The 18537-nt window shown below is 38.1% G+C and overlaps 1 protein-coding gene across 1 annotated transcript in view; it reads right to left on the reverse strand.

Annotated features, from left to right (window-relative positions):
• Positions 1-18537, reverse strand: part of TMEM30A (transmembrane protein 30A) — a 39349-nt gene that overhangs the window by 7799 nt on the left and 13013 nt on the right. Inside the window, exons 2-4 of the mRNA XM_040239050.1 lie at positions 9220-9327; positions 6954-7061; positions 240-327 (exon numbers count right to left, since the gene is read on the reverse strand). Of these exons, the coding sequence (XP_040094984.1) occupies positions 240-327; positions 6954-7061; positions 9220-9327 (304 nt within the window). The remainder of the gene's footprint in view (positions 1-239; positions 328-6953; positions 7062-9219; positions 9328-18537) is intronic.

Genomic DNA, 18537 nt, shown 5'->3' on the forward strand with positions numbered 1-18537 from the left:
TTCTTTCTTCTCAGAGACATAAATTCATTCTTAAAATATAAGAATTCACAAAAGAAAGTCATAAAGCATTCCAATATCCCACTGCATAACTAATATTATATATTTATCTTAAAGCTGTTGAATTTTACAATTTCATGTTCCTGTTCAGTTGCTAAGTCCATTCTTGTTTCTGTAAGATTATACAAATATTCCTAACTATAGTATACTATATATAATCTTTGTTTATCTCTATATCATACCATTAAACATGCTGTTGGCTATAGCCCCACAAGGAGCAATTGGTTTGTCTTCATTTCTTCGATAAGGCTCACACTCCTTACTGGGATTCTGATATCCAAAAGGAAAGATGAGAGAAATTATTATCCAGGCCTCTGACAGAACTATCAGTTAGCCCTAATTACTGATTAAAAATTCAATGCCTACATATTTCTTATTTGCAATGCATATAGAGTGTCTATCCTATAGACAGATTATAAATAATACATTTAACTAAGCAAAATATATTCCTTTACATTATTGCTTTATAATCTTTCTTCACATATATTTTGTCACACAGATACATGTCAAAATGAAATTTTAAAACATCTTCATAACAACACAGAAATAATAACTACAAACAGTTTTCAATCCAAGAAAAAAAGAAGCCATCTATTGTCAATCCAGGTATAACGTGATGAAGGGAATCTTAAACTGGAAGTAAGACTGGAGCTTCTAGTTCCAACTAATGTACTGTGTAACTTCAGGCAAGTCCCTTGATTTATCTGGGCCTGACTTACAAAAAAGAACATGTTCAACTAGATAATTTCAAATTCTGTAATTTGGAGTTAAATCCCTGAATTAAATCCTGTGGAAAGAAGGAAGGGAGAGCAGGGAAGAGGGTTGGCTGACTGGAGAGAAGGAAAAGAAGTCCCAGAATATAGCAGTCTTCTCTAAATTGTGCATCCAGGTTAAAGAAAACAAACACGTTGACAAGGCAAACAGCAATTCACCTGTCCTCCAGATTCAGTTTTGATTTAGTCCCTACTGAAGATCTCAAGGAAACATGTAAATTGTAGAGTTAATATAGAGATTCTACCAAGTCTAACATGAGGTATTCTGCAATTCCAAGACCACATTAGGCCATGTCTCAAAACACATAAACGAACCAAGATAGTCTCAATTTGAAATTAACTAGAACCTAGCGTCCTAGGGCTATTTCATTATCACCAATGTTGTCTTATATCTACATTCTCATTGGAAAAAGAACTACAGGAGTGAAAAAGACAGAAGGTTAAAGAAATGTGACAGGAAATCTCATAAAGTCTCTTTAATATTTGACTTCTCAGCTTTTTGGTCCCTATGCCATCTACATTCATAAAGTTATTATTCTAAGGCTATGAAGATAAACAACATATAATTAGCCTATTATTATTTGATTGTTTTGATTAAAAGTGTGATTTCAAGAAAAAAAGGTAAATAAACTCTCAGTGTGACATATATATATACTGTAACCACTAAACTCTTGGGGGGCGAGGGAGGGAGTGGAATAGCAACTTCATTTAGAAAACCAGCAAAGAGAGGAGATGGTGGACTTGAGTCCTGAAGAACCGTCTTCTAGCTACTAAGTTACTGAAGTTTTAAAAGAAAGGAAAATGTTCACTACCTAGTCATCAGGTACTGAACTAAGCAGTGTTACATACTTTGTAGTAACTGGCTTAGAAAAACCATTTAATGAGTACCTAACATGTACCACATACCATGAAAGGTGCTAGAAAGGGAAAAACGGAAGAAAAAAAAGTCTCTGCTTCTCAGCAACTCACAATGTAACAAGGGAAACAAACCCAAACACAACCAACTATAATATGAAATGAGAGCCATGACAAAAGTGTCTATATTTATTCCATATGTATTTATTAAATGCCTCTCATGTGTTAGGCACTGTAGAGGTACTTGGTACATGGTGATTAAAGAAAGTCGTGCTACCTGCTCTCATGGGCTTACAGTGTGGTTGGGAAGACAGAAGATAAATAAAGAAATGATACGGGGAAGTCCTTCTCATCAAAGTTAAGACCTGAAGAAAGCAGAAGACAGCCACGTGAAGAACACGCAGAAGAGAGCCTGAAGCAGAGAGGACAGCGCATGCCATTTAGAAAGAACCTGATATCTCTGAGAAAGTCAAGGGGGAATGTAGTTAAGAGTATGGGCAATAAAGAAAACGGTAAGATTGGAGAGTCGTGCATAGCTCAGATCACCCTGAGTAAAAAAAACACTGAAAGATTTTAGGCAGAGAAATGGTATTTATGTTTTTTTTAAAAGATTACTCTAGCAGTTACGCAGAACTGCTGGAATGGCCTGGAAAGGAAGAGAAAGAGTGGATGATACGGGGAGACTTGTTAAGTAAAGTATGAAATGAAGTATGAACACAGTATGAATGAAGTACACACAGAAAGAAGTTATTTTGCATCCAGAGACACTAAACAGCAGGCCTGAAATGACAGGACCTCCAAGGAAAGAGTAAAAACCACAATCTAGACAAATGAAATGTAAATGTCAAAATGGGCAGATTATGTGTGTCACCAGGCATAGTTATGGAATAGTATATACGGCCCAGGGCAGCCAAGCCAAAGGTACATTAAGGATAGACTATAAAACCAAAGAGGCTGGAGTAGTAGGCTGACATAAGATTGTGAAGGGCCTTACATATGATGTTAAGTAACTTACACTTCAATCTGTTTATTCTGAACATCTTTAAAATTTTTGAAAGCCATCTGGTCTTAAGTCACATATTTTGGTCTAGTCCAGGGATCTATAAATGACAGCCTGCAAACCAAATTCAGCCCAAGACCTGTTTTTGTAAATAAAGTTTTATTGGAACACAGCTACACCCATTCACTTAAGTATTGTCTATGGCCGCCTTCATTCTAAAATGTTTACTATTGGCCCTTTACAGAAAATCCTAAGTTTAGTTGAAAAACTTTGCTTGAAGTTTGGAAGAAAAGAATCTCAGCTTCTTTTGCCCTCTGTGAAGAGTGTATCTACATAAAAGAACTGTAAATCAACCACCACTTCTGGGTCTTTCCACACACACCCAATCAACAAATTCTGAGTACCTGGTGTGTCTCATGGAACATCACCTTCTCTGGACTTGTGGATCTCACAACATAAACCCCCACATGGACTGCAAACTATTGCAGAACTAACTGGAATCTTTAATAGACATTATTTCTTAAGATCCCAAACATCAAGAAAGAGCAATAAAACTGGGAAGGATAACCAAGGGCAATTATACATTTACCAGGACCATTCTGGTCCCAATATGGTTCTAAACTGCATTCTAAGATAGTCACTGTTTTTAAGAAATCCTCAAATTACCGTGGGACTCCTAAGGCTTGCTGCACTGACAGCAACAGTATAAAATTCTTGAGCACCAAGCACTACTATGGAAAGCTGAACAACAGTCAGGAACCTAAGATCACCTAGTCCATAGCTTGCCAAACCCGGCTGAGTATCAGAAGGGGAGCTTGTAAAAAATAGACATTTTAGAGCTCCAACCTTGTAGATGTAGACATGAAAGACTTAGGAGAATTCTGGACCCTCTATTTTCAAAAAGCTCCTCAGACAGTTTTTCAGTAACCCACCTTTGGATTTTAGTACTTAGGTGTCCCACAGGGTAAAAAGCAAAGAGCATACATGTCTGATTTTAAAACATAATCTCAGAAATTAAAAGTAGTTTATTTACATACTCCTACCCAGTAATAATAATAATGAATAAACCCAACAGAACAAATTATATTCCCAGAATGCTACATTCATCAAAATTCCATTACAAACTGACTGTCGCTTTTGTTGTATAGTCGCTAAGTCATGTCCAACTCTTTACAACCCTGTGGACTGTAGCCCACCATGCTCTTTAAAGTCCAAAATGCGGGTCTTGGGTGCAATCTCAAAAACAACAGAATGATCTCTGTTCGTAAGGCAAACCAGTCAATATCACAGTAATCCAAGTCTATGCCCCAAACAGTAATGCTAAAGAAGCTAAAGGTGAATGGTTCTATGAAGACCTACAAGACCTTCTAGAACTAACACCCAAAAAAGATGTCCTTTTCATTACAAGGGACTGGAATGCAGAAGCAGGAAGTCAAGAACATCTGGAGTAACAGGCAAATTTGTCCTTGGAGTACAATATGAAGCAGGGCAAAGGCTAACAGAGTTCTGCCATGAGAATGCACTGGTCATAGCAAACACCCTCTTCCAACAACACAAGAGGAGACTCTATACATGGACATCACCAGATGGTCAATACCGATATCAGACTGATTATATTCTTTGCAGCCAAAGTTGGATAAGCTCTATACAGTCAGCAAAAACAAGACTGGGAGCTGACTGTGGCTCAGATCATGAACTCCTTATTGTCAAATTCAGACTTAAACTGAAGAAAGTAGCGAAAACCACTAGACCATTCAGGTATGACCTGAATCCCTTATGATTATACAGTGGAAGTGACAAATAGATTCAAGGGATTAGATCTGATAGACAGAGTGCCTGAAGAACTATGGACGGAAGTTCGTGACATAGTACAGGAGGCAGGGATCAAGACCATCCCCAAGAAAAAGAAATGCAAAAAGGCAAAACAGTTGTCTGAGAAGGCCTTACAAACAGCTGAGAAAATAAGAGAAGCTAAAGGCAAAGGAGAAAAGGAAAGATATACCCATCTGAATGCAGAGTTCCAAAGAACAGCAAGGAGAGATAAGAAAGCTTTCTTCAGTGAACAATGCAAAGAAATAGAGGAAAACAATAGAATGGGAAAGACTAGAGATATCTTCGAGAAAATTAGAGATACCAAGGGAACATTTCATGCAAAGGTGGGCTCAATAAAGGACAGAAATGGTACGGACCTAACAGAAGCAGAAAATATTAAGACGACGCAGTAAGAATACACAGAAGAACTGTACAAAAAAGAGCTTCACGACCCAGATAATCACGATGGTGTGATCACTCACCTAGAGCCAGACATCCTAGAATGCGAAGTCAAGTGGGCCTTAGGAAGCATCACTACGAACAAAGCTAGTGGAGGTGATGGAATTCCAGTTGAGCTATTTCAAATCCTAAAAGATGATGTTGTGAAAGTGCTGCACTCAATATGCCAGCAAATTTGGAAAACTCAGCAGTGGCCACAGGACTGGAAAAGGTCACTTTTCATTTCAATCCCAAAGAAAGGCAATGGCGAAGAATGCTCAAACTACTGCACAATTGTACTCATCTCACATGCTAGTAAAGTAATGCTCAAAATTCTCCAAGGCAGGCTTCAACAGTACATAAACTGAATTTCCAGATGTTTAAGCTGGATTCAGAAAAGGCAGAGGAACCAGAGCTCAAATTGCCAGCATCCACTGGATCATTGAAAAGGCATGAGAGTTCCAGAAAAATATCTACTTCTGCTTTATTGACTAAGCCAAAGTCTTTGACTGTGTGGATCACAATAAACTGTCAAAAAATTCTTAAATAGATGGGAATACCAGACCACCTTACCTGCCTCCTGAGAAATCTGTATGCAGGTCAAGAAGCAACAGTTAGAACTGGACATGGAACAATGGACTGGTTCCAAATCAGGAAAGTAGTACATCAAGGCTGTATATTGTCACCCTGCTTATTTAACTTACATGCGGAGTATATCATGTGATATGCTGGGCTGGACAAAGCACAAGCTGGGATCAAGATTGCCGGGAGAAATATCAATAACCTCAGACACGCAGATGACATCACTCTTAAGGCAGAAAGTGAAGAAGAACTAAACAGCCTCTTGATGAAAGTGAAAGAGGAGAGTGAAAAAGTTGGCTTAAATCTCAACATTCAGAAAACTAAGATCATGGCATCCGGTTCCATCACTTTATGGGAAACAGATAGGGAAACAATGGAAACAGTGACAGACTTTATTTTTGGGCTCCAAAATCACTGCAGATGGTGACTGTAGCCATGAAATTAAAAGATGCTTACTCCTTGGAAGGAAACCTATGACCAACCTAGACAGCATATTAAGAAGGAGAGACATTACTTCACCAACAAAGGTCCGTCTAGTCAAAGCTATGGTTTTTCCAGTAGTCATGGATGGATGTGAGAGTTGGACCATAAAGAAAGCTGAGCGCAGAAAAATTGATGCTTTTGAACTGCAGTGTTGGAGAAGGCTCTTGAGAGTCCCTTGAACTTCAAGGAGATCAAACCAGTCAATCCTAAAGGAAATCAGTCCTGAGTATTCATTGAAAGGGCTGATTCTGAAGCTGAAACTCCAATACTTTGGCCACCTGATGGGAAAAACTGACTCACTAGAAAAGACCCTGATGCTGGGAAAGATTGAGGGCAGGAGGAGATGGGGACAACAGAGGAGAGGTGGTTGGATAGCATCACCGATTCAATGGGCATGAGTATGAGCAAGCTCCGGGAGTTGGTGATGGACAGGGAAGCCTGGTGTGTTACAGTCCATTGGGTTGCAAAGAGTCGGACATGACTGAACAACTGAACTAAACTGAAGGCTCTTCTACCCCTGGGATTTCCCAGGCAAGAATACTCAAGTGGGTTGCCATTTCCTTCTCCAGGAGATCTTCCCAACCCAGGATGTGGAACCCGTGTCTCCTGCATTAGCAGGCAGGTTCTTTATAGCTGAAGCCAGGGAGTTAACAAAGCAAAAATCCCAATGATACTATGAGAAACAAGCAGGAAGTAATGTGTCCTCTGGCCTCAAGAAATCATTAATCTCTTAATCATTAATCTCTGCAAATTCCAGAGAAAAAAATTTTAACTAAAACCCTCACTGAACAAATGAAAAATGACAAGCAATATTTTAATTTCATTTAACATTTTAATATCTATCATTTCTTACTGAAATGAGAACTGACAGATCCCACTGAAATGAGACAACACAATTATCACATGTTCTTAGTTATTAAAGCACCAGTTTCATGTTCTATCACTTTACTTACAAGCAAAGCACTAGGATCTCCATTTAGTTGGCCATCATCTCGAGATTTTACATAGCGACGATGGTTTTGATAGAAATTAGACAGTCCATAATACATAAACACATTGCCCTAGAGAAAGGGAAAAAATGTTCATATAAAACTATTAAGTACAAAGTTTCATGCATATATAAAAACTATGTAATTTGGACTAGTTCAGAATATTGATAACTTAAAACAGGTACTGGGGGTGAATTCTGCCAGAACTGGAAATAAAGTTAAAGAAAGCATGCTCCAAAAAATCCAAGAGTAAACTCTGAAATACCCTGAAAGACCTCAAAGATATCTATTTACATTAAAACAAACAAATAAAAAAGCTCTCATGAAATGTATTAGCCTACTTTGATCTACTTTCAATTTTAAATTGCAAAGTAATTATCTTCCAATTAAAATCCATAAATAACTTTTAAAAATTTTTTCTGTAATTCAGATTGGTCTTTATCCAACTAGCATCAACTTTTCAATGATATAATTGTCAAGCTTTCATTTATTGCTCAAAATAAATGCTGAACTTGAATTGGGACATGGTAAATTCAACAGGATATTATGTAATATTAATAATGAATGAATTTATAAATAGTAAAGATAACAGAAGTCATTTTCTAATAATCAAGCAAAATACTTTAACGTATGCAGTGGAGTCAACTTGGAAAGATCCTAGGAAAGAAGAGTAACCTATATACACTATAATTATTTAGAAGATGCCATGTAGTCATCTTAAATGACTAAGATTTTTGGAGATGGCAGAAACATTAGCTATTTTCTCCTTTCTCATTGCTACCTCTACAATCTGTAATCTATCCTTGATTAAAAGGAGTTCAGAAAAGAAAAAGGATTTCAATAATATTTTGCTTTATCTGATTTGCTGTTTTCATATACACAATCATTTATTCAAGGCTTGATTTTTGAATGTCAAGTATGCATATTTTTCAGTCTATATAAAGAAACCATTTACATAGAAACCTTTTATTTATTTATTCATTTATTTTGTTGGCTGATTTCTGTTCTCTGAAAAGGTTTTAGTCCAATTCAAATTTGGGCTTGTGAAAGAACACAGAACCCACAAAAAAAGTGAATCTGAGGACAATCACCTTCACGGAAGAAAAGTTCTGAAACCCTAAGTGTTTCTGAATGGGAGAGGAAACTAATAGAGCTTCCAAATCATTATAAGTCTTGTCCATGTCTTTAATTCTGCCTGTTTTGACAAAAGCAGAACTTAATGCATCTTTATAGTTTGTCCATCACATTAAAAAAAATCAAACTTTTCTGATGTTTTATATTTATGCTATTTCTGCTAAAACAAAATAATTAAATTCCTGTCTTCTCCCTAATTTATTTTTATAATTTTTAAAAAGGGAGCTTTATTGTCCATTATCTCAGTGCAAGAGCATCCATAACCACTAGATGGCAACCATCTACCAGGGACTTCAAAAGTCATCAGTACCTTTAAAAAAATCTAAAGCATAGCTACAAAAGTTCAAAAAATTGGCCTGTATTAAAGTAGTTTTGCTCCCTGAAGAATAAAACAATACATTTTAAAAGTTCAATTTCCAGGTAAAGGAGAGCATAAATTGGTCTAGCCATGACTACTCTGAATCTGTGTGTCCTTCACCATCTGGTTCAGTTTCCAAGAATGACAGCTAAGTGTGAATGCAAAAAGCACGCAGACCACGCACACGCGCGCACACACACACACACACACACACACACACACACACACACACACACACACACACACATACATTGCATACCTTGTGGAGAGTTTTCTAACTGCTTGTCAATAAGGTTTTACTAAGTGTTTGCACTTATGTTAAAGGTAAAAGCATCAGATCTGATTAAAAAATGATGCAATTAAATGTGTGAATTAGTATTTATTTTCTAAAGTAAAAACTGTTGGTATTAAAAGTAGTCAAAACAGTTTGAGCAATAATTTTTTAAATACAAACATATGTAGATAGAATCTTGATACAAAAGTGATTTGTACAGTTATAAAATTTTTCAGAAATAGGTTTCAAATTTTGCTTATTGTGTACTAATTAGAATAAACTATTAATGCATTTAATTATCAGACAGCATAATTCGCTAACTAAACAAAATAATCTTCCTCAAAAGTGTACTGACTCTCAATAAATTAAAGCGACATCTCAACAAGAAAATAACCAGTAAAAAATAATTAATATCAATATTTTTTAAAGCATGGGTTTTCCAAGACATTACTTAGAATACAGACCTCAAATGACTGTTCCAGTGTGAAGTTAATGGTACAAATACAAGGTGTAACATTCGGAGACAAACATTTATAGCAGGGACTGGAAGGATCTGTTCCGGTATAATCAATCTGCAAGAGAAAAACGTAACTAAGTATATTTCCTTGGAGAAAGTGAGTACACTCTGAAATAATCTATCAGATAGAAAAATGAGTCTGAGAGAGCAACCACAGTCCAGAAAAAATCTTTTTATAAGGTCATCTATTAGACAGTGTGAGCCTTAAAACTGGAAAGGATCCTACATAATCCTACTGGCTCATCTCTCCTTTTTCACAAAGAAACACATTTATGCATAAAATCATAAATATAAAATTCAAACTGTATGATGTATTAACTTTTAAATAGCTATAAAGTCTAAACAACTTTTCTGCCATCTCAGCTTTCCATGGCATATCTTTAAATTAAATAAAGCAAACAAAATATTATCAGGTTTCTCAAGGGCTACCATTTTTAAAACCTGGTGTTAGATAATTAAGAATCTGTTTTATCTCTGTCTTGGGTTCCTGGTAGGAGCCTCTAAATCCTTTAAAATTTCCCTGCTGATAAGAGTCTGTTTTTGTTAAGCCCCTTATTTCACATGAGTTTGTGCTAAGACAATGGGACAGGTAGGGGGCCGGTCACCAGAAAGACCAGATGTGACTAGGAACTTTGGCCCAGTTCAAACTCCGGAAAGAGGGAGAAGGCTGGAGGTTTAGTTGAATCATGTGTTAGTCGCTCAGTTGTGTTCAACTCTTTGCAATCCTATGGACTGTAGCCCACCAGACTCCTTTGTCCATGGAATTCTCCGGCAAGAATTGGAGTGGGTTGCTATTCCCTTCTCCAGAGGATCTTCCTGACCTAGGAATCGAACCCGGGTTTCCTGCACTGCAGGCAGATTCTTTACCAACTGAACCACCAGTGTTTAATCAATCATGTCTTCATCATACTGCTACTGCTGCTAAGTAATAGATACACACTTCAGTCGTGTCCGACTCTGTGCGACCCCACAGATGGCAGCCCACCAGGCTCCCCCGTCCCTGGGACTCTCCCGGCAAGGGTACCGGAGTGGGTTGCCATTTCCTTTTCCAATGCATGAAAGTTAAAAGTGAAAGTGAAGTCGCTCAGTCGTGTCCGATCCTCAGCGACCCCATGGACTGCAGCCCGCCAGGCTCCTCCGTCCATGGGATTTTCCAGGCAAGAGTACTGGAGTGAGTTGCCACCGCCTTCTCCTGGAATCCCAATAAAAACACTGGCCACCAAAGCACAGGTGAGTTCTGAGTTGGTTAGCCCATCCACAAGCCCCAATTCTGAGGGAAGAGGAGTGCACGAAGCTCTACATTCAGGACCTCACCAAATGTCTCTTTGTTTAGCTGATCCTGATTTATACGATTTTAAATAGAAGTGTAAGTCTAGCACTTCCCTGAGTTCTGAGTCATTCCAGCATCTTGGGAAACCTGAGAGAAGTTACAGTAACCTCCCACATTTATAAGCAGTTGGTGAGAAGTTCAGGCGGCCTGGAGACGTCTGAACTTGCACCTGGCCTGTGAAGTGAGGGCGGTCTGGGGGAGGCCTCGCAACTCCCGTATTTGTAGCCAGTTGGCCGTAAGTATGGGTTGCCCAGGAGCCTGACTTGCAGCTGGTGCCTGAGTGGTACTCAGATGTGTTGCTGGAGACCAAGCCCTTACACCTGTGGACTCTGACACAAACTCAGGTGGTTAGTGTCACAACTGAACTGCAATACACCAGCAGATGTCAGAAGACCTGACCTAACAGCTAAAATGAGAAAAATTTTTTCCATTACATGAATTTTTAAAAATAGATTTTATTTTCTAGAGTGGTTTGAAGTTCACAGCAAAACTGAGTGCAAACTACAGAGTTCCCATATACTCCCTGGACCTACACAGACACAATCTCCCTGATTATCAATATCCCTCACCAGAGAAAAGTACTTGTTACAAATGATGACCCTGTAACATTACATCATCACCCAAAGGCAATGGTTCACCTTAAGACTCACTCCTGGTGTTGCACATTCCATGGGTTTTGACAAGTGTGTAATGACATACATACACCATCACAGTATCATACTGAACAGTTTCATGCCTTAAAAACTCTCTGCACTCTACCTATTCATTCTTCCCTCACCCCTAACCCCTGACAACCATGGATCTTTTTACTGTCTCCACGGTTTTGCCTCTTCCAGAATGGCACATAATTTGAAATCATATAGCATGTAGCCTTTTCGGATTTATCTCATTCACTTAGTAATATGCATTTAAGATTTCTCTGTCTTTCCATGGCTTGATAGCACATTTCTTTTTAGCATCAAAGATTATTCCATTTTCTTGGTGTACTACAGAGGACATTTTGGTTGTTTCCAAGTTTGGGCAATTATAAGTAAAACTGCTATAAACATCCATGTGCAGGTTTTCATGTGGATGTAAACTTTAAGCCTATTTACATAAATAACAAAGAGTAAAAATGCTGGATTGCGTTGTAAGAGTATGTTTAGTTTTGTAAGAGACTGCCAAACTGTCTTCCGAAATGGCTGTACCATTTTGCACTCTCACCAGCAATCAATGACTTCTTTCGCTCCACATCCTCACCAGCATGTGATGCTGTTGATATTCTGGGTTTTCACCATTTTAACAGGTGTGCAGTGATACCTCGTTGTTTTAATTTGCAGTTCCCTAATGATAATGCAAAGCATCTTTCACATGTTTGTTTACTTGCCATCTGTAAATTATGGGCTAAATGTTTGGATCTGCCAAAATTCATATGTTGAAGCCCTAATTTCCAATATAACTTGGAGGTGGGAACACTGGATTTGGTTTAGATGAGGTCATGAAGGTAGGGCCTCCACAATGGAACAAGAATCCTTCTGAGATGGAAAAAAATAGAGCAGAGTGCTTGCCTCTGTGTACACTGCATGCACGCTCTCTCTCTCTCAATCTCTCTCTCTCTCTGCTATGGGAGGATAAAGTGAGAAGGCACCCATCTACAAGTCACGAGGAGGGTCTTTCTTCACTCTCTTCAGGGTGAAGAATCTGAAGGAACTGAACCTGCCAGCACCTTGGTCTGACTTCCAATCCTCCAAGACAGTATGAAATAAATGTCTGTTATTTAAGCTATCTGGTCTATACAGTTTTTAAAATAGCAGTTTACGCTAAGACAGACTTTAATACTGAGAAGTGAGGTGTTGCTTCAGCAAATATTCAAAAAGACAGAAGTAGCTTTGGAAGTGGGAAATGGGTATAGGCTGGAGATTTGAGATGCATGCTAGAAATATAAACATTAAAGGTGATTCTGGTGAGATCTTAGAAAGAAATGAGGAGAGTTAAAAAGAAAGCTTCCATCTCCTTAGAGAGCTAATAAACATGATCAGAATACTGGTAGAAACATGGATGGTAAAAGACAGCTTTGGTGAAGTCTTAGAAATGGACATTATTGGACAATGGAAAAATAGTGATCCTTGTCAATAAAGCGGCAGAGAATATGACTAAACTGTGATCCAGTGTTTTGTGGAATGTAGCGCTTGTGGAAGGATGAAGCTGGATATTTAGATTTCTAAGCAGTGTTCAAAGAGTGGCTTGGTTCCACCTGATTGCTTATTAATAGTAAGATGGGAGAAGAGAAAATGGACTAAGAAAAAATGTTAAGCAAAAAGGGACCAGATCTTAAACTTAAGATCTGGAAAAATTCTCAAACCTATGCATACCACAAAAAATCAGAAAGCATGCTCTGAAAAGAATACTAAAGGTACAACTAAGGGTAATACTAAGCTGAACAACCATTCAATAAAGAGATGAGTGTGCATGTGAACCATGGACCTAATCAGCCATTCTAGCAGAAACACTGCCGTGTGAACTGAAGGGGAGAGAGAAGGAGCAGAAGGCAGGCAAGCCAAGGAACTGCTCAGAACCTACAGGACTGGCCCACAGAGCCATTCTCTACATAATGTGCTACGGATTCTCCAAAAGGAGAGAAGAATGATCCCTGAGACGACTTCTGAGACCATCAGGGCTACATCCTCATTTCATACTGGAGGAGGAGTTCAACAGACCGGCTGGCAGCAACCCAGAGCCTTGAAGCAGGATTTCTACCCCAGTGGGTCTCGAAGGTAGAGTGTTAAACCAAAGAGGTTTAACAAGCCTTAAGAGGCTTCTCGAGCCTTAAGATCTGATGATATTTGTCTTGCTAAGTTTTGGAGATCTGCTTGGAACTCATCACCCTTTTCATTTTTTTTCCTCCTTTCAAATTTGAGTGTCTGTATGTCTGTTACTTCACGGTATTTGGAAGCACATCTGGTTCCACAGGTTCACAGCTGGAGAGAAATTTTGCCTCAGGATGAATTAAACTGTGAGTCTCACCTATCTGATTAAAATGATATTTAAAAGACTTTAAAGGTGACGCTGGAAACAGAAGAGATTTTGGGGGCTGATTACATGGAATAAAAGTATTGTGCATGAGCACAAGGGTGGAATGTATGAAATGAATGTGTCTCTTCAAAATTCATATGTTGAGGCCTTTGGGAAATAATCAGGTTTAGATGAGGTCAGGATGGTGAGGTCCCCATGATGAGATTAATACCTCTAATAAGAAGAGGAAAAGAAATCAGAGCTCCTTCTCTCTCTGCTGTGGTGAGGGCAGCAGGAAAGTGGCCACCTGCAAACCAGGAGGGTCCGCACCAAGAACCAAACCTATCAGCACCATGACCTTAAATATCCCTACCTCGAGGACTGTGAGAAATGAGTACCTGCTATTTAAGTCACCTAGTTTACAACACGTCATTGTAGCAGTCTAAGCTGATTAGGATATTGCATATCTTCTTTGGTGAGGTACCCATTCAGGTCTTTTGCCTATTTTTAACAGAGTTTTTCACTTGCTTATATCTGAGTATTAAGAGCCCCTTGTATATTTTGGTAACAGTCCTTTATAAGATATGCCTTTTAACAACTTTTTTCTCCCAGACTGGAATCTGTCTTATCACTCTTGTGATAAGTAAGAATTTTATCATTAACAACTCTAATTACCTTTACCTTAATAAAGTAAAAAAAAAAAAAGCCAACTGACCTTTATTTTTGAAACTGAACACATAAACTTTCTATGTGGATATTCAATTTCTTTTCATAATTGAAAAAAAGGTTAAAATCTGTATATAGAAAATAAAGCATTAAATTACAACATCCAGGGAAACCTCCTACATTACTGATGGGAATATAAATTAGTACAATCACTATGGAAAACACTATGGAGGTTCCTTAAAAAACTAAAAATAGAACTACCTTTTGATCCAGCAATTCCACTCATGGGGATATATCAAGAAGAAACATAATTCAAAAAGACGCAAACATCCCAATGTTCATAGTACTATTTACAATAGCCAAGACACAGAAGCAACCTATGTGTCTACTGACAAAGGAATGGATAAAGAAGATGTGGTACATAAATGCAACGGAATATTACTCAGCCATAAAAAAGAAGGAAATAATGTCATTTGCAACAACATGGATGGACCTAGAGATTGTCATACTAAGTGAAGTGAGGCAGACAGACACAAATATTATACAACAATACTTATATGTGGACTCTAATTTTTACAATGATAAAAGTAAACTTATTTACAAAACAGAAACAGACTCACAGATTTCAAAAACAAACTTATGGTTACCAAAAGGGAAACACTGGAGGGGGGAGGTGCAGGGATAAATTAGGAGTTTGGGATTAACACAGACACACTGCTATACACAACAAAACAGATAACCAAAAAGGACCTCCTGTATAGTAGCGGGCACTCTACTCAATATCCTATAATAACCCATACAGGTAAAGAGTGTGAAAAAGAATTAATATATGTGTTGGGCTTCCCTAGTGGCTTAGACGGTAAAGCGTCTGGCTGCAATGCAGGAGACCTGGGTTCAATCCCTGGGTTGGGAAGATCCCCTGGAGAAGGAAATGGCAGCCCACTCCAGTATTCTTGCCTGGAAAATCCCATGGACCACGGAGCCTGGTAAGTTACCTTCCATGGGGTCGCAAAGAGTCAGACACGACTGAGCAACTTCACTTATACACCTGAAACACACTGTAAATCAATTATACTCCAACAGAAGTTTTTAAAAAATTAAAACAATTACACCTAACTGCTTTTCAAAAATCATAAAACTGCTGAATAAAACTTCATTTTGTCAAATTCTGATACAACCTATTGAAATGTTCTCCATCAAAGCCTACTTACTAACAAAACTCTGTTTAGAGAAAATTTTCATTCACTACAAATATCTAAGAGAGGCTTGGCATGTAATTAAAACAAGTTAATAAATACACGTCTAAATGAAGACAGGCAAAGCATATATAATTTTTCAGTAAACTTGAGGGGTCACAGCTTTCTACCTAGGGCTTATTCATGTAAAATATTCCACTTTTTAAAAGTCAAATTTTATGATGTTGACAAGATGGGACTGTTTAGAAAAATATATTTAAAATCTATATTAAACTATATTAAAATTTTTTCAAATTTTTGTTTAAAAAATCTCTACACATCTTCTTTCTCTTCTAAGTCTAATTTAGGATAAAAAAAATGTTGCCAGCTGGGCCTATTACCATATATGGTTTGCCTTTGAACAGAAACCTCTTAAACCACTCTCTTTCAAGTTGGTGTCTAAGGTAAAGGGGGAAAGAAAGATGATCAGTTGTGATTAAACAAAGATATATTTTTTATTTAATTGAACAAAAACAATAGGATGGAATATGAAATCTAATAAATTACACTACTACAGTACATTAAAACTTAAGTATTTTTAAACCAAGTATTGCTTAATATTAAATTATACTTCTACAAAATCAAATAATAGCTATAACATTTTCATCATAATCTTTTAATTATACTTTCTTAAATATACAAAAAAATTGCATGTCTTCGATTCCAGGAAATTCTGAAAGTAAAAAAAATGATCATTAACACTTTCTATCTGCAACACATGCCATGAAGTGCAAGGCAGATGCAAAAGTAACATTTTATGTAGTTTACACAGTCCTTTCTATTAAACGTGTATTTCATCTGATCCTCACCAAAATCCTAAAAGTATTATCCTCATTTTACCTAAAGAGAACACATTCAGAAACTTGCCCAAGGATAGGCAAATAGCAAGAGCTGGTGCTATGCTAGAAGCAAGAATTTTTGACTCGAAGTCCAATGTTCCTTCTACTAAACTGCTTCTTCACAAAAATAGTTCCCTTGGCCCTCCAGAAGACTACTTCATCAAAGGTTAACACACAGGGAAAATAAGTATAATATTAAGTGCTAAACTGAACGGCAGAGGACTAAGTACCAGACAGACTAGTACTTTCAAAGAAAAGAGGATTTGAAATGAGCCATTAAAAGGAAAAAAAGATGGAAACGGGGGCCATATGGAGAAGCATGAAGCTAGGACCCACAGGTACATCTAAGGACAATGAGCATGAACAGTTTGGATTTGTGCAGCATTTTCACATTGGAAGGAAATGTTAAAAGGTAATGCTAAAACGTAAACTGGACCCATAAGAACATGCTTTGTTTTATAGGCTGCTAAGTCGCTTCAGTTGTGTTCGACACTGTGTGACCCATAGACGGCAGCCCAGCAGGCTCCCCCGTCCCTAGGATTCTCCAGGCAAGAACACTGGAGTGGGTTGCCATTTCCTTCAATGCATGAAAGTGAAAAGTGAAAGTAAAGTCGCTCAGTCATGTCTGACTCTTAGCGACCCCGTGGACTGCAGCCCACCAGGCTCCTCCATCCATGGGATTTTTCCAGGCAAGAGTACTGGAGTGGGATGCCATTGCCTTCTCCGTAGTTTTATAGGCTACTGTTTATCAAATGTATATACTAAGTGCCTGACATTAAGTACTTAACACACATCAACTCATTAAAATGTATAATAGTTTCCTGCAAAGTTAATTTTTATTTTCCTTATTTTAACCTAGGAACCTGACATTTAGGAAGGTTTAGTCATTTTCCCAGTATCACCCACCAAGAATTTAAAGCTAGCTCTGACTTTCTCTAAAATCTATGTTCTTAGCACCATCTTATGTCCTCTTACACAAGGAATATACCATCGTTTCTGATGCACAAACTCAGAGCCTCCAGATTATATGAACGAAGAAAAGTATCTGTGATTTATTTTTGTTGCTAATCAGGTTGCCCAGCACCCAAACACACTCCCAAGCACTGGGGAATTCTCCATGTTGAGAGTTTCGGAGGCAGGCGGGGCTCAATCTTCCACTTTAGAAGCCAAGAGAGCAACTGAGTCCTTCTGCATCCTAACCCCAGGAGCCAAGCAAAAAGCATAAGATTTGGATCAAGCCTGACACAGACTAGAGGACTGAATCTCCACAAAATCAGAGTTGAGTGGGTGTCATGAGACCAGCAGCTGAAGCAGTAGTCTAACAGAGAACTAAACAGCGGCTGTGGCATCTGAGCCACTATTTCTGCTTCCAAACTTCCCTTGCTTTCCTCTGGTCTCCAAACCTGATCCTCTAGACGTCCCACCTATTCAGTGTGAGACCTACCCAATCTCCCTCCAATAAATCCTTTCCCCGCTCAGGTACCCACAGTTGGTTACTGTTGCTGGCAATAAAGCCTCGGAAAGCTAAGTAATCCTGAGTGTTCAAAATGTCCTGCAGGAAATAAGTAAATGGAGAGAGAGGAGGCTAACATAATCAAACACCTGTGTGATAACAGATTTTAAAAAAGGAGTCTAAGAAATATGACCTTCATTTCTTCCTGAAAGTGCTGTCAGGAAAGCATCACTTATTAACTTAATATTTACTTGAATGCCTGTGTTTTCCAGGCAAGAGGGACTCACCCCAATATCTAACCACATGCAACTTACAGCAAAACACACATCACTGAAATGGAACGGGTGTTTTGGTAAAAGAAATACAGGTCCTATGGAAACTCATACCTAATCCAGTATCCAGCAATTTCTCCATGAGGACTGATGAGTGGATGTTACCTACAAGGAGACAGTACCAAGAGCGACAATCTCTAACTGAGAGCTTAACACATGAACAAAGCCAAGATACATGAATTTGGGACATAAAGTTCTGCATTAAAAATGTGAGAATCAATTAGGAGTTCACCAGTTAAAGCATCTAATTTTTCTACAAGTGTCCATTTACCAAACAGTTGACAATCAGTAGTAAGGAAAATTTAGGTCTCAGAAAACAGAAGAATGAAATTGGATTACAGAGTCAAAGCTAAAGGGGTAGCTTCTGTAAGTAGAGTCACTAAAAGCGAGAGCAGCGTGGCTTTGTAGTCCAGGAGGCA

Source organism: Oryx dammah, unplaced genomic scaffold, assembly GCF_014754425.2.
Source record: "Oryx dammah isolate SB20612 unplaced genomic scaffold, SCBI_Odam_1.1 HiC_scaffold_4, whole genome shotgun sequence".
NCBI classification, from domain to species: domain Eukaryota; kingdom Metazoa; phylum Chordata; class Mammalia; order Artiodactyla; family Bovidae; genus Oryx; species Oryx dammah.